The following is a 15,315-nucleotide window of genomic DNA, read 5'->3' as shown; positions in this document are numbered from 1 at the left end:
GCTCTGCTTCCAAGGTAACTTGACCTACAACAAAACCCAAAGCAAAAAGACTTCGGCTATGATCACATGAGATATTAATATCTTAATTCTGTGGTTTTAGTGGGCATTAGAATGGTCAGTAATACAACAAAAATAAAGAAATGCACAGCCCTGATCCTCCATGATGTTACAAAAAGGCAGTGGGTAGAAGAGACAAAAGTGCAAGTTTTGAACTTGAGAAATATGAGTTCCCTTTCTCACCCTTTTACTATAAGCTGTGTGACCTCTCTGTGCTTTGGTTCCTTTCTGAGGCATTCACTGAATACCACCCAAAAGCTTAAGGTGTGCTAAAACACAGAGCCAAGATGCTACGTGTCATACAACCAGAAAGAGGGAGCCAAGGAGTCCTGGTCAACAGCTTGGCCTCCAACAAGGAGCCCTGTCTCATTTAACAGGTATTGCCTACAGGATGTTTTTCAGTGTTGCTGTCTGTCTGTCTGTTTTTGCAAAATATAGACAAAATATAGTGTGTATATCATAGAAAGGTTTTAAAGAAAAATAAACATCTATCTTTCAAGCACCCAGTTTAAAAAAAGAGCACAATCTGGAGAGCCTCAGGTTCTTTATGAAACTCAGGGATAATATATTGACCTCCAGAGCCTTTAACACTGCCAAGTGATCAGTAAATAATAGCTAAAATATTATAAACACACAGAAATACTAGCCTAAAGATAATTAGTAAACTGAGTATATCTTAAGACAGTTGTAACTCTTTAAAATCACAATTAAGAGATCCCTCTATGAAGCTACTCCAATAAACTTAAGTTATTTTTAGATAAAGTCCACTACAGGAAATTAAAGGTCATCTTTTCCTAAGACTGTCTGAACTTATACCTGAGTCTGTGGAGCTCAGCTCCTGATTCTTCAGACCCTCATGGACAGTCCTTGAGGATGGTATTCTGCATCAAGAAAAAGCAACAAAATGTAATGAGATAGTCTTTAAGGTCAATAAAATGTGAGGATTACTTTCCTTCAAATCTAAGAAGAAAGCAAATGTGGCAGACTGCAAAATCTGTAGCAAAAACTGCTTCCTTGATCATACTTTTTTTTAAAAAAAGCAATTGTTTTAACAGCTATTTATATGTTCTAAGGGGAAAACAACAGTATGTAGACAGTGCTGTGATACTGCACATTCAAACGAACTTGCATTTATGTGAGCAGCAAACTACAGACTGCCTTGTGGGCCTCTCAAAACACAAGTAAACTGCAGATGATCTCTGCTTGACAGTGGTTTCACTTTATGATATTTCAACTTAATGAAGGTGCAAGAGCAATATGCATTCAGCAGAAACTATACTTTGACTTTTGATCTTTTCCCTGGCTAATGTTATGCGGGATGATCCACGATCCTGGGCAGCAAACCATCAGCCAGGAGATCACAAGGTAAACAATCAATACACTTAAAACCATTCTGTTCTTTGCTTGCAGTAGAGCAGTCAATATATTAGTTGGGTGTTCCTTGTGGCGGATGATTCTTCCACCCTGGAGGCTAATATAAGTGTCCTGAGCATGTTTAAGTTAGGCAAAGCTACGATGTTTGGTAGGTTAAGGATGTAAAATGCATTTTTCAACTTATGATATTTTCAACTTACATTAGCTTTTTTGGGACATGATCCCAGTATAAGCTGAGGAAGATCTGTACTCATTTTTTTTTTAACAGATGAAGAACAGAAACATTTTTATGTTTCCTTCTTCTATTTAACATACTTTTTATTACTTACTGTTTTTCTGGTTGAACCACTGCAATTTTCCTCTGTTTGTGTACTATACAAAGAAAAAAAAATCCATAAATAAATGTCAAGAAAAATAAAAAGACAAAGGAAAGTTACATATGCATTAAGCTAATATTTGCTTACAGCTGACCCTTGAACAACATGAGTTTGAACTACACGGGTCTCCTTATACAGGAACTTTTTCAACAGTAATTACTGTAGTACTGCACCATCTGAGGTTGGCCGGTTCCTCAGACGCAAAACTGCAGAGACAGAGGGCCAACTATGGGACATGTACAGCTACAGATTTTGGTATCCATGGCAGATCCTGGGACCAATCCCCTGTGTATACTGAGGGACAACTACACACAGTTTACTGGTCTTTAGTATATTCAGAGAGTTGGGCAATGATTACCACAATTGATTTGAGAATATTTTTATTATCTCAAAAAGAAACCTGGTACCCCATAGCAATCACCTCTTTATTTACCACCCCTGAGCCCTAGGCAACTACCAATCTACTTTTCCTCTCTCTAGATTTGCCTGTTCCTATAAATGGAATCATACAATGTGTGCTCTTTTGTGACTGGCTTTTACTTAGCATAATGTTCTCAGACTTCATCCACATTCTGGTGTGTATTAATACCTCATTCCTTTATATTTCAGACTACTCCACATTATGGAGATATAACATTTGTTTATCCATGCATCAGCTGATGGACATGTGGACTGTTTCCAGCATGAACATTTGTGTACACGTTTTTCTGTGGATATATGTTTTCATTTCTCATGAGTATATAACTATATTTAATACTCTGAGGATCTGCCAGGCTGTTATCCAAAGCAGCTATACAATTTTATATCCTCTGGATATAAAATGAAGCTAGCTGGCCTAGGGAGGCATAAAAATATTACTTTGGCTTTCTGTATAAAGACATATCAATACGTATTTCTAGTATTTGCTACTTAAGTATACACAGAACTAGGTTTTAAAAACAGGTGACCTTTGAACAATGCAGGGGTTAGAGTGCCAACCCCCATGCACTCAAAGATCCACGTATAAATTTACATTCCAGTCTCTGCAGGTGCAGTTCTTCACCCATAGATTCAACCAACCAGGGCTCATGCAGTACTGACGTATATATTTATTGAAAAAACCATGTATAAGTAGACCCACACAGTTTAAATTCGTACTGTTCAAGGGTCAACTGTACTTTAAAGGAGGTTATTTTATGGTATACAAATACCTTTCAATATTTAAAAGTAAGGGGCAGGAACACTTTAGAGTTAGGTTACTAAACATGGGCACTTGCCTCTTGCTCAATCTCTTCCTCTCACAGTTGTTGGCTCTGATGGAAGCCAACTGCTGTGCTGTGAGCGTCCCCATGAAGCAACCCAAATGGGAAGAAACTGAACTAAGCCACCAACTGATAGCCAGCAAGGAACAGAGGCCCTCAGCCTCGTAGCCCACAAGGAAATGAATTCTTGCCCACAAACATCTGAGTAAACTTGGAAGCACACCCTCCCCCAGTTGGGCCTTGAGATGACAAGAGCCCTCCTGACACCCTGAAATGTGGCCTCACCGGAGACTCGATGCTGAGGTCCCAGCAAAGTTGTGTCAGATTCCTAACCCATAGAAACTGTGAGATAATAAATGTTTTGTTGCAATGAATAATTTCCTAGGCAGGAACGGATAACCAGAATATAATTTTATTGTTCTCTCAAATGTCCAGATTCATCCCTCTTGATAACAGCCAAACAACATACTATTTAACAATCAAACCTTCAACCCAGAAGTAGACAGTTACCTCGTGCTCGGCGAGGAGTGCTAAGGGGATGGCCATTGGTTTCACACCAGCCCAAAGGAAATATATCCATTGATTCCACATTCACAATAAATTCAGGTATGGGCTTCTTAGAACCTGTTTAGATTTAAAAAACAATTTTAAGACCACTGAATAGTTTCTTCATAAACTACTTCCTAGACAGTGTTCTAGTAGACAGTATCCAGTGTTCTACTGTTGCAAAGGACACAAAGTTTCTTTAGCAAGTTTCCTTTACAAAAGTCATACTTCTGCCCAGGTGGCATAGTGGTAAAGAATCCGCCTGCCAATGCAGGAGACACAAGCCCTTGGGTCGGGAAGAGTTACTGCAGTCGGCAGGAAATGGTAACCTGCCTCAGTATTCTTACCTAGAAAAGTCCATGGATAGAGGAGCCTGGTGGGCTACAGTCCATAGACTGGCAAAGAGTCAGACACGGCAGAGCAAATACACACATACTTTTCATGTGCAACAAACATTTATAAAAAAGTAAACTGTCCCCCAATAATGATCAAAACGGGCAGTCAATGTACAGGGTGACCCTTAGTTAGGGAACAGCAAATAAGCTACTAGAACTACTAGTAATATTCAGATGGTAGACAAATATGGTAGTGAATTCCATGAAATAACTGGAAAATAAAAGGCAAAAGTTATAGTTCTACTCATTTAAAAAACATCAGTTCTGGTACTCAGGCACAAGCCAGGAGGTAGAAAAGGTACCTCAAATCAGAAACTGATAAAGACAAGTTGCTCAGAAGGGGCTGCATAAACATGTATACCTAATATGGTTCTTGATCCCTGTGTTAAACACTAACTCTGCAAACTGGGAACAACATAAGAACCGAGTCTGGCTATCCGGGAATGAATAATAATAATAAAAAAAAATCCAGGCCAAACATAGTTAGTTGTAGAGATGAGTACTCATATACTACTTTCTGTTCACAAACCTGTTCCATCACTGAGTATTACTTTTAGTATAATATATCTTGTCAATTTCACATACTTTTTGGTACTTCTAGTTGGGGACAACCGAAGTATAATCTCTTGAATAAGCTGGTTATTAATGCTCAAGCTCATATATTTTGGTCATATCAAAATATATATTGTTTAATCTATATTTTCCCCTTCAAGAAAACAGGGGACCCTATAAGTGAAGGCTTTTATTCAAATTCATTTCCTAAAATGTGAAGGTCAAGGACAGGAAGACAACTTTTTAGGTCTTAAATTATAAATTAGAAGTCTCTGAACAAGAACCTTATTTAGTTAATCAATTAAGTTGAACAAGTCACATTACAGGGGTAAACAGGAAGGCAACGAAGAGTGTTCAGAGGAAGGCTTCTCAGGGGAGCTGACACTCACCCTCTAGCTGGAGCCACAGGTAGGAGCCTCTCACTGCAGTAATGGTGGCAACACACACTTCTTCAGGGAGAAGAGGGTTCACTGCCTCAAGCTTCATGTTCTCCTTAAATTCATGCTCAGAAATTGACTAGAAAATAAATTCATCAAATAACATACTCAATATTCACTCATGTGCTCATCTGAGAGATCTTTCCAAGTAACATTTAATCCCAGAGTAACTCCTCTATTCCACACCCCAGGATAACTGTCCCTTCCCCTCCCTAAAGAAGATGAGACTTATCCTCTAGGCAGTAAAACATCAGATCCCTGGGCAGGAGGACACAGGAACAGTTGAGGGTGTGCATGCTGTCCAAAACAGGGATTACCATACGGAATGCCAGGAGGCCCAGCCTCTGCCTCTACGTGCCATGCAATGGACTCAAAGAGACTTCTTGTGTTAATATGACAAGCACAAGAAGGAACACATAAAGATATGGATTTAGGTTTCTCCAACAAATGGCCAGCCAGATCCTTCCCAACTGGGTAGTTCAAGATGGACAAGTGCTACCTACATGCTCAGAGCTTCCAATCAGCCTTTTCTTTTAGTCCCGATTTCTTAAATATAATCAAACAAATCCTACCGAGGAATTAACAGGTATCTAAAGATAATAAAGCTAGAGACAAAAACAGATAAAATAAGCAACTTGGAGAAACCAGATTATGCAAGAAGAATCATCACAAAAAAAGCAGGAGTAATTAACATCCTCTGAAAGATAAGAAACATTGCCACATCTTTAAAATAAGAATAGCATGTTATTAAAAACAAATATTCAGAGATAAGAAATAGGTTTTAAAAGTTAAAAATGTGATATCAGAGCTTCCCTAGTGGCTCAGTGATAAAGAATCCAGCTGCCAAAGCAGGAGACACAGGTTTGATCTCTGGTCTGGGAAAATCCCACAAACTGAGGAGCAACTAAGCCCATACACCACAACTATTAAGCCTGTGCTCTAGAACCCGAGAGCTGCAACTACCGACCATGTGTGCCCTGCAACAAGAGAAGTCACCACAACGAGAAACCTGTGCACGCAACAGAGAGCAGCCCCCACTTGCTGCATCGAGAGACAAGCCCATGCAACCCACCGAACACAGCCAAAAAGAAACTATTTTTTAAAATGTGATATCAAAAATTAAAAACTCAAAACAAGAGTTGAAACATAAAGTTTAGGAAATCTTCCAGAAAGCAAGGGAAAAAAATCCTAAGAAGTAGGAAAGGTGCTGGGCGGGGGGGGGGGGGGGGCAGGCGGTGTGGGGGATTAGAGGCCTGATCCAGAGGGCCAACAAAATGAGAAATTTCAGAAGGAAAAAAGAGAGAGAGAAAAGGAATCAAAGAAGAGATTCAAGACAGCTTCCCAGCACAGAGAGGCAAAGGTCCAGAGAGAATCCACTCTCCACGCACCAGCACATGGGTGAAGATGGGCCAAGCCATGGTTTCACATTGAAATGTAGTGACAAAAGAGATTCTATAATCTTCCAGGAACAGAGCAAAAGGCAGGTCATATATGAGAGACCAAGAATAAGAATGTCTTTTAACTTCTCAATACCAACACTGTAAGGTAGAAAACTTATTTAACTTACATGCAGAGTACATCATGAGAAATGCTGGACTGGATGAACCAAAGCTGTGATCAAGATTGCCAGGAGAAATATCAATAACCTCAGATATGCAGATGACACCACCCTTATGGCAGAAAGTGAAGAAGAACTAAAGAGCCTCTTGATGAAAGTGAAAGAGGAGAGTGAAAAAGTTGGCTTAAAACTCAACATTCAGAAAACTAAGATCATGGCATCCAGTCCCATCACTTCATGGCAAATAAATGGAAACAGTGACAGACTTTATTTTGGGGGGCTCCAAAAAGACTGCAGATGGTGACTACAGCCATAAAATTAAAAGATGCTTGCTCCTTGGAAGTAAAGTTATGACCAACCTAGACAGCATATTAAAAAGCACGGACATTATTTTGCCAACAAAGGTCTAGTCAAAGCTGTGTTTTTTCCAGTAGTCATGTATGGATGTGAGAGTTGGACTATAAATAAAGAAAGCTGAGTGCCAAAGAATTGATGTTTTTGAACTGTGGTGTTGGAGGAGACTTCTGAGAGTCCCTTGGACAGCAAGGAGATCAAACCAGTCCATCCTAAAGGAAATCAGTCCTGAATATTCATTAGAAGGACTGATGCTGAAGCTGAAACTCCATTACATTGGCCACCTGATGCAAAGAACTGACTCATCTGGAAAGACCCTGATGCTGGGAAATATTGAAGGCAGGAGGAGAAGGGGACAACAGAGGATGAGATGGTTGGATGGCATCACCGACTCAATGGACATGAGTTTGAGTAGGCTCCAGGAGTTGGTGATGGACATGGAAGCCTGGGGTGCTGCAGTTCACAGGGTCACAAAGAGTCGGACACGACTGAGCGACTGAACTGAACTGAAGGCAGAAAACAATTGATGCTTTCAAAATTCTACAATGAAATAACTTTCAGCCTAAAATTCCACACTGAGCCAAATGATGAGTCAAGTTAGCTGAGTGAAGATATTTTCAAACACAAAATGTCTACTAAAATTTATGTCTCTTGCACTGCATTTCAGGAAGCTTTTGAAAGACAGACTCCATCAAAAACAAGGGAGTAAACCAAAAAAAGGAGGCCATGAGATATACAAAACAGGAATTTCAAGTCCAAAGAAAAGGGAGAGGCAATTCCTTGGGACACAGAGAAGAGCAGTTTCCAGAATTAAAACTACACAGCAAGCCAAGAGAGTAACCTGTCTAGAAAGGGGTTGCTAAGAGGGGTGTCTCTTTAAAAAAAAATTTTTAAATGACAGATTTCCTGATGTGCAAACAGTTTTGAGAATCTACTGAATGGTGTGGGAAAAGGTAGTTTTATAACAAAGAAACAAAGAAAATTAAGCTATGAAAAACAAGGCAGTTATTAACTTGAGGACAAATTAAAAGAGAAAGCAATCATAAAATAATGCACTACTCATCAGGTGGGAAAGAGTGAAGGCAAAAGGAGAAGAGGGTGGCAGAGGATGAGACAGTTAGATAGCATCACCAATTCAATGGACAGGAATTTGAGCAAGCTCCGGGATGGCAAAGGACAGTGAAGCCTGGGATGCCGCAGTCTATGCAGGTGGCAGGGAGTTGGACTTGGTGACTGAACAACAGCAATCTGTGAATAACACTTAAATGTCCATGGTAACATAAATACTCAAATTCAGACTTAACCAAAAATTGTAAAATCACCCTAATAGGAAGAAGAAACAGGAAAGACAGAGGAGAAAAGTAGTAAAATAGCCAGATTACTCATTTATCATAATATAGAATCAAGAGACACATCTAAAATTAACTCAAAAGACAGCAGTGTATTATAAATAAAGAACTATAAATATGAGAATAACAGTGAGAAGAATAGGAAGTAAATACTTCTGGGAAGGGAAGCCATGGAAAGTTGGATAGAGTAAGAAATTATTGTTTTATGTCCTAAGCTTTTCACTGTTATTTGCCCTTGTTAACCATGAGTAAGTTTAACAATTTTCACCCCTTAATATTTCAACATATTTTCATATTTAAAGGACTATCAAAATTAATCATAAACTAAAATTTTAAATTCATATAATTTCAGCTAATAAAAAAATAAACCAGTAAAACTGTTAAGCTAATTAAATTAACAAATTAACTTCTGCAGTAAATGAACTTTTCCTTGGACCATTTTATTACAAGCAACAAGAGGCTTTTCTGGGTTGCATGAGAGAACTGGCTTCAGAGTAAACATCACTGCAGCGCAGGAAGGCAGCAGTCCCCCACAGCCCCGGAGCAGTGGCCCTGTGGGCACGGGATTCTCACCGGAGGGAAGCACCTCTGGGGAGCAGCTTCAGCACCACACTGTTTGAGGTAGTCGGCCCAGTCAAAGTCCTGGCCCTGGTAGCCTAGGCAGGGACGAAAGAGCAATGACTCACACTTCACGTGCTCGCCTGGCTTTACCTCTCTGCTGGTATCCACCCACGACTTCTAATTTCGCTAATTTGAGGACTTGATCATTTTAGAGGAAAAAACATCCTATCAAATCTAAAGTATTATTGATTTTTATAAAATAGAGCAACTCTGGAGAGAATTTTCAACTTTCACACTTCAAATCAAGCATTTATTTGAGCAGTATTTATGATTAGTTGTTGACAATTTAACAAAAGATTTTAAAACAGTTATGACTGAATTTGATCTGTGCTAATAATTCCAGTCTCATTATCCTTCTATTACGACTTAGGCGCTAAAGGAAAAGAGATAGCAAACAACCTACAGCACTGGTTAAATCAATGAAGATTTCTTTCATAAAGTTATTTCCTAAAACGTGTCTTAGCTACTACTAATACTCTCAACAGTTTCCTTTTCTACAAAATCTCAATGTTCCCATAACCTGAGTCATGAATTCATTTCACAAAAAAAACCTGAGCTTAATTCCTCGCTTCAGTCTACAGGGTTCTTGGCAGAAGCCCCTCTAAACCAACACCCTGACGGCACTGGCTCTATGCCAGGAGCTGACTGAGCCCTGCTGCCCCGCTGGGTCTGTGCTTCTCTCTGGTCCCCGGAGTTCAGTGCCCCACAGGCACAGAGCAGGCTATAAGACTGCTCCAGCCTACAATGTGCAGCCAGCTCCTCTGCCCAGGTTCAGACTGGCACCGTATTTTCTCTGCCTCCACTTCAACTCCTGACAGTAAATCACCTGCCATTTTGAATTCAAAACCCACTACTTTCCTTCTATTTATAAAGACAGCTGCATTGTCTATAAAAATGCTGAAAGCGCTGATATCTTTAATACAAATGTTTTATCTTCTCACAAAAGACGGCAGACAGGATAAGGAATTTGGGGTGTTCAGAGCATTCACGCAAAGAACTTGCTCCTGAAGGTGTGTACCCCACCCCTTCCATCCTCACCAGGCAGGCACCCCCACTGTCTGGTCACTGATGAGGGAGACCCAGGGGGCTTCTGCTACTGTTTTCCCCTATTTGCTCATCGCAGGAACTGTCGTTCTCACTTTTGTTTCTCCAGTGACTAGTCCAAGGCCTGGCTCAACACAAACATTCCACAAATGTTTGTTGGATAAATGAAGGCTGAACGGAAGACAAAGGTTCACAGTCTGTGACTCTTGTGAACAGAAAAGAACACTCCCAGTCCAGTGTTCCAGCAGTCACCATTTGGAAAGTGAAGATACATTTTACCAAGGACTTGCCAATAAAGTATAATACATCGCCAGTCAAATAATCTGACTTGCTGATATAAAAATCAGATAAACATATTATACTTCCAGATACTCTAAATTAAAATTTTTATTTCAGCTCAAATAAGTCATATTTAGTAGCCTTAATTAAAGGGTCAAAGGTTAAACTTTGCAAGGCTGCAAACATGAGGAAAATGAGCTGCTACTTTCCTACTTACAGCCTGAGTTCTACTCTTGACCAAAATCCTCCTCTGAAGTCCAAAGCATCTCCCTTTAAGAGGAGGTCCAGAAACCGAACAGTCATCAATCCACCTCCTCACTCTGGCTCTCAGGCTGTTTCTTGTAAGCCAGCTCCCAAAGCTCATTGCATCCTACCCTCACCCCTACTGCCTCCCGACAGACACAGATGGAGGCTGCATGGAATCCTAGGTTGTCATGAAGATATTTATCTAAGTAGTAGGACATACTTTCCTAGTTTTCAAGCTTAATTTATGGGCTTCCCAGGTGGCTCAGTGGTAAAGAATCTGCTTGGCAAGCAAGAGACATGGGCTCAAACCCTGGGTCAGGAAGATCCCCTGGAGTAAAATGGCAAACTTTTATTCTTGCCAAGGAAATCCCATGGACAGAGGAGCCTGAGGGGCTACAGTCCACAGGCTTGCAGAGTCGACACAACTGAGCGACTAAGCATAGCACAGCAGCACAAGCTTAATTTGTAACATTTAAATATGTAGAAACTGGAATCTAGGTCTTTGTTTATACTTGTCTTGTGCCCCCAAACCACTAAGGACTGGACTGGGTGTGGGGGGGGGGGGGACAAAAGATCCAGGTAAAGCCACCTGATAAATCTCATTTATCTCATAAATCTCATGATAAATCTCATTCCCAAGCAAACAAATGAGAAAAGAATGAATACACACCAGGAGGGGGGCTGATGTGTAAACCATTCTTCAGACTCCACTGCACAGGGAAAATACCAGGGCTGTCGGTGTGACACACGAAGGATCGCTGCCCACGATTCTCCAGTCGCAAATCATCCATTTCCACCAGAAAATACTTTTCATCAAAAACCTGTATGTATAATTTAACACACAAAATAGATAAACTTTTTTTGTGTACATATATACATACGTGTGCACATACACACATGCCATTTCTTTGGTGTAGCTAATAAACATGTTATAAAAGTTCGTAGCCACATTAATAGTAACGTTAAGTCTGTTTTAATACTACTACTAAGCACTCAATAAATCTTATCTTTATGTCAGTATTGTTTTAATCAAATGCTTTTCATGTAATATTAATTCAGTTTTAATCTTTCTAACAATCTAATGAGGTACCATTATCAACCCTATTTTGCAGAAAAGAAAACTGAGTTTAAAAAAGTTAGTAACTTGCACCATGTTACACAGACGGGTAGAAACAGAGCTTAGATTTAAATCCAAGTGTGTGAGCTGTGAACAAAGCTTCGTTCAGACTTAGAGAGGAGTCAGCTACACTAGTTTATTAGATCAGATCCTAGCCTAGTTTCAAATACCAAAAAGAAGGTTTTATGAACCTCCCCTAGCTCCTTACCACCTACCATTCAGACTCCAGAAAGGACTTTCTGGCCCCATTGCAGGTTCAAGATCCCTTCTTGTTCTAAGAATTATCCTCTTCTGAGACAAGGAAAATTCAAATCTCAATAGGTCAGATGATTCAGCTTCCAAGTAACCACTCCTCTTGTCACACCTGACTTTTGGTTCTACTCTCAGTAAACGGACTTCTGCTCTACTCCTAAAACAAAATTCTCTGCCTTATGCATCAGTTCTCATAACCAGTAACTGGGCCTGTTACCATCACAGACAACCCGCCCTGTTCTTGTGCGTACTCCTAACCAGAGCCTGTTTTCGTTAGTCTTCCAAAAGATTAAAAGTCTACGTCTGGAATCCATGGCTGGAACAACTCTACTTTCAATCTTGTGACACTAAGACCACTGTTTTCCACACACCTGTTCACCCAATGAGCCTGGCACCTAGTTGGACATTGATGACACTGCCTGCCTCCAAACTTTTCAGATACCATGGGCTACCTCCTGGTTAGATCTCCTCTAGTTATGGAGGACTGCCCTAGGACACAGCTACGACTGCCCCCAAAGAATGTGCACCCCACTCCTCTGGTACCCAGGCTTTGGTTAACTGGGGCAACCAAGCTCTGAAAAAGGAATGCACCACAAAGAGTTGGACATTAGAAACGTAAGATGTGCACAGAACTAATTCTAACCTCACAGCTTAGGAGAAACAATGGATTGGATTAGCAGAGTCTAACGATCAAAACACCACCAATTTCCTAAAACAGCCACCCTAACAAGAATTCTTACCAAGATAGTTGCCTCCATTTTACCTTAACAACTGTAGCAGGAGAGATGCCAAAAGGAGACCAGGGGTCCACAGCTTCTAATTTCATATTTACAGAGAATGAATGAGTGCCGATCACTCGCTTGTCCTGAAATGCAAAGGCCAAGAGGAAATAAAATATAGTATTTTCACATTTACTTTACGCTAACATATAGCTGAATACTACTCATTTTTAAATTTTTTATTTACTTGCTTTTGGTTGTACTGGGTCTTTGTTGCTGCCTACAGGCCTTCTCTAGCGGGGGCTACTCCTTGTTGTGGTGTGTGGGCTTCTCACTGTGGTAACTTCTCGTTATAGAGCATAGGCTCTAGGAACACAGGCCTCAGTAGTTCTAACATGCAGGCTCATTAGTTGTGGCTCCTGGGCTCTAGACTACAGGCTCAGTACTTGCAGTGCACAAGCTTGGTTGCTCCATGGCATGTGGGATCTTTCCAGAACAGGGATTGCACGCTTGTCTCCTGCATTGGCAGGTGGATTCTTATCCACTGCATCACCAGGGAAGTCCTGAAAACTACTCTTAATTAAAATAATGAAACTGTCTAGCTTCTATTAAATAATCTAGTCCTGTAATTATCTTCCTAGCCTAGAAAAAACTATTCAGGAAAAAAACGAAAACCAAAGGGAGCAAGCACTCCTACTCACTACATTTGGAACACAAGGACCATCCACAGAAAACAACAAGCTTATTTTAATACAAGTCAGGGCTATGTAGTTTAAAAGCAGAAGAGAAAAGACTCAGAATGCTTTAAGAGCATTCGGGAGAAAACCTAGACTACCTTCAGGTAAAAAGGAAGGATGATCATCACTCCAGCCTTGAAACCTCTTCGTCTCCTTCAGTCATCACAGCGCTCTCACTGACACCAGGGGTTATTTCACACTTTGCAGCTTCCTCATATTGCTGTACTCTACTGTGAGAAGACAAGTCCCTATCTACCACATTTTTGTTTTTACCTTAAACAAATAAGATGGTAATGGCTCTTCCTCCTCTTTGACTTTGGCCAAGATCTCTTGCCACTCAGCTTCATTTTTCAGATGTCTGATGGCTTTAGTTAAAACAAGACAGGATGCTTTAAGTGATCTGAGAACTTACAAATTTTATAACTGCTCTGAAATCATTCACATAAACAAAAAAGTCACTTTCCCCTGGGAAAAGGGAGGGGTTCAAGCCCACTTATACCGTCTTTACTCAGAGCAGTCCTACTTAAACTTCAGTACCTTGTGTCCTCTGTTCAGAACCTGGGTAGTAGTTGAGTAAAAACACCTATCATGAGACCATAAGGATTACTCCAGTCCACAAAATAATACAACATCCAAATTGTGGTATATAATAATGAATGCGAGTGATTTCAACATTAACTCCTATTTTAATATCTTTTTTTAAAAGTTTTTTATTTTTTTAAACTGGAATATCTTTAATCAATAATCCGCTTTGAACTCAAGACCTGTCCTACTCCTACATCTATTTGAATGCTACTTAGAGAACTTTTCTTCAGTTTTGGTAAGGGGTCAGTATAACTTAGGGCAGAAGTCAGTAAAAGCTGGGGCAGAAGGTATATCAGTATGTGTGGCAAATTACTAAGGCAACAAAGCTCCCCCCTCCAAAAAAAAAAAGGCATTTACATATTCCATATACATTTGCAATACTTCTATTATGCAAATCAACAAAGGCTTTTGTAACATGCAGAATAATGTATTTTTCAGTCTCATTGATATTAATAAACAATAATGCCCAATATTAAAAGAAAAATGTTGTATTGCTCCTCACCTGATGGGGGTTGAAGCTCATACCCTTGTTGAGCAGCCCAACCAACGTGATGAAGAAACGGATCCAAGTAATACAACCAATGCTCAACATTATCAGAACCCTCAAGTCCTTCATAACGCAGCTTCAGCCTTCCCCCAATGTTGTCTACCACAGTAACAATCCAAGTACTTAAAGAGTCCTGGAAAGCTTGACATTCCAGCCTGGAACCTGGAGCAATGAGATCTAAAGGATTCCTCCCGTTACGGAGCTATAAGTAAAAAAGCAAAATGATTTTATGAGAGGTAACATAATATTTTTAAAAGTCAAGTTTTAAATGAACTCAAACTAGCTTTTATATTCTTATCCATTCAAAGCTAGGGACACTGAACCGCCTAATATTAGACAAGTCTGTATAGTATTATTTCTGGTGATGTGAAAATATCTACCTTAAAGAAAATTTACTATAAAGCAATAGAACTATTCTAAAAGATTTCTATCTCTAGGACTATGCTACATAGTTTCATCTAGAAAGAATTTTTAAAATATCATCATTACTTAAGTCTTTGTAAAAGCCAAGTATGATCATCATTAAAAAAAAAAAAAAATCAAACATGACAAAAGTAAAAATCACCCACAACCCACCTCCAGGAAAGAACACGATAAATGCTTTGGCAAACACTCTGTGAGAATAGGTTTTTTACACCCAAGTCAACATCCATCCATGTCTTATCTTTTTCTCTCTCTTGTATTTTTTGAAAACTATATATTGTTTTTCAGTGTGTTTGTATCACTTAATATTTTATAGCTATCTTTCTATTACAGCACATACAAATCTTCCTCATTCTTTTAATCTGCTTTACTGATATTCTCTATTATACTTGGGCAGTAGTTTATCCACTTACATACTGATGGGATTTCAGTTATTTCTGATGTTTTACTCATTTCACAACAATGCTCTTACGAATAATAGAGTAAGTGTTTTGAATACACTCAA

The 15,315-nt window shown here is 39.6% G+C and overlaps 1 protein-coding gene across 14 annotated transcripts in view; it reads right to left on the bottom strand.

Moving 5' to 3' along the window:
• SFMBT1 (Scm like with four mbt domains 1) overlaps window positions 1-15,315 on the bottom strand; it is a 120,899-nt gene that overhangs the window by 16,275 nt on the left and 89,309 nt on the right. For all 14 annotated transcript variants that reach the window (XR_009492263.1, XM_010817698.4, XM_059879608.1 and 11 more), the window contains 9 exons: window positions 14,343-14,589; window positions 13,529-13,620; window positions 12,563-12,664; window positions 11,101-11,251; window positions 8,814-8,896; window positions 4,932-5,058; window positions 3,560-3,673; window positions 1,761-1,803; window positions 874-938 (listed from right to left, as the gene is read on the bottom strand). Coding sequence is in view for 13 of the 14 variants with exons in the window: in XM_010817698.4 (XP_010816000.1) it covers window positions 874-938; window positions 1,761-1,803; window positions 3,560-3,673; window positions 4,932-5,058; window positions 8,814-8,896; window positions 11,101-11,251; window positions 12,563-12,664; window positions 13,529-13,620; window positions 14,343-14,589 (1,024 nt within the window). In the remaining variant the exon portion in view is untranslated. The remainder of the gene's footprint in view (window positions 1-873; window positions 939-1,760; window positions 1,804-3,559; window positions 3,674-4,931; window positions 5,059-8,813; window positions 8,897-11,100; window positions 11,252-12,562; window positions 12,665-13,528; window positions 13,621-14,342; window positions 14,590-15,315) is intronic.

Source organism: Bos taurus, chromosome 22, assembly GCF_002263795.3.
Source record: "Bos taurus isolate L1 Dominette 01449 registration number 42190680 breed Hereford chromosome 22, ARS-UCD2.0, whole genome shotgun sequence".
In the NCBI taxonomy this organism is placed as follows: domain Eukaryota; kingdom Metazoa; phylum Chordata; class Mammalia; order Artiodactyla; family Bovidae; genus Bos; species Bos taurus.
Note: the sequence above shows the minus strand (reverse complement) of the source record. Positions and strands in the feature narration are given on the sequence as shown.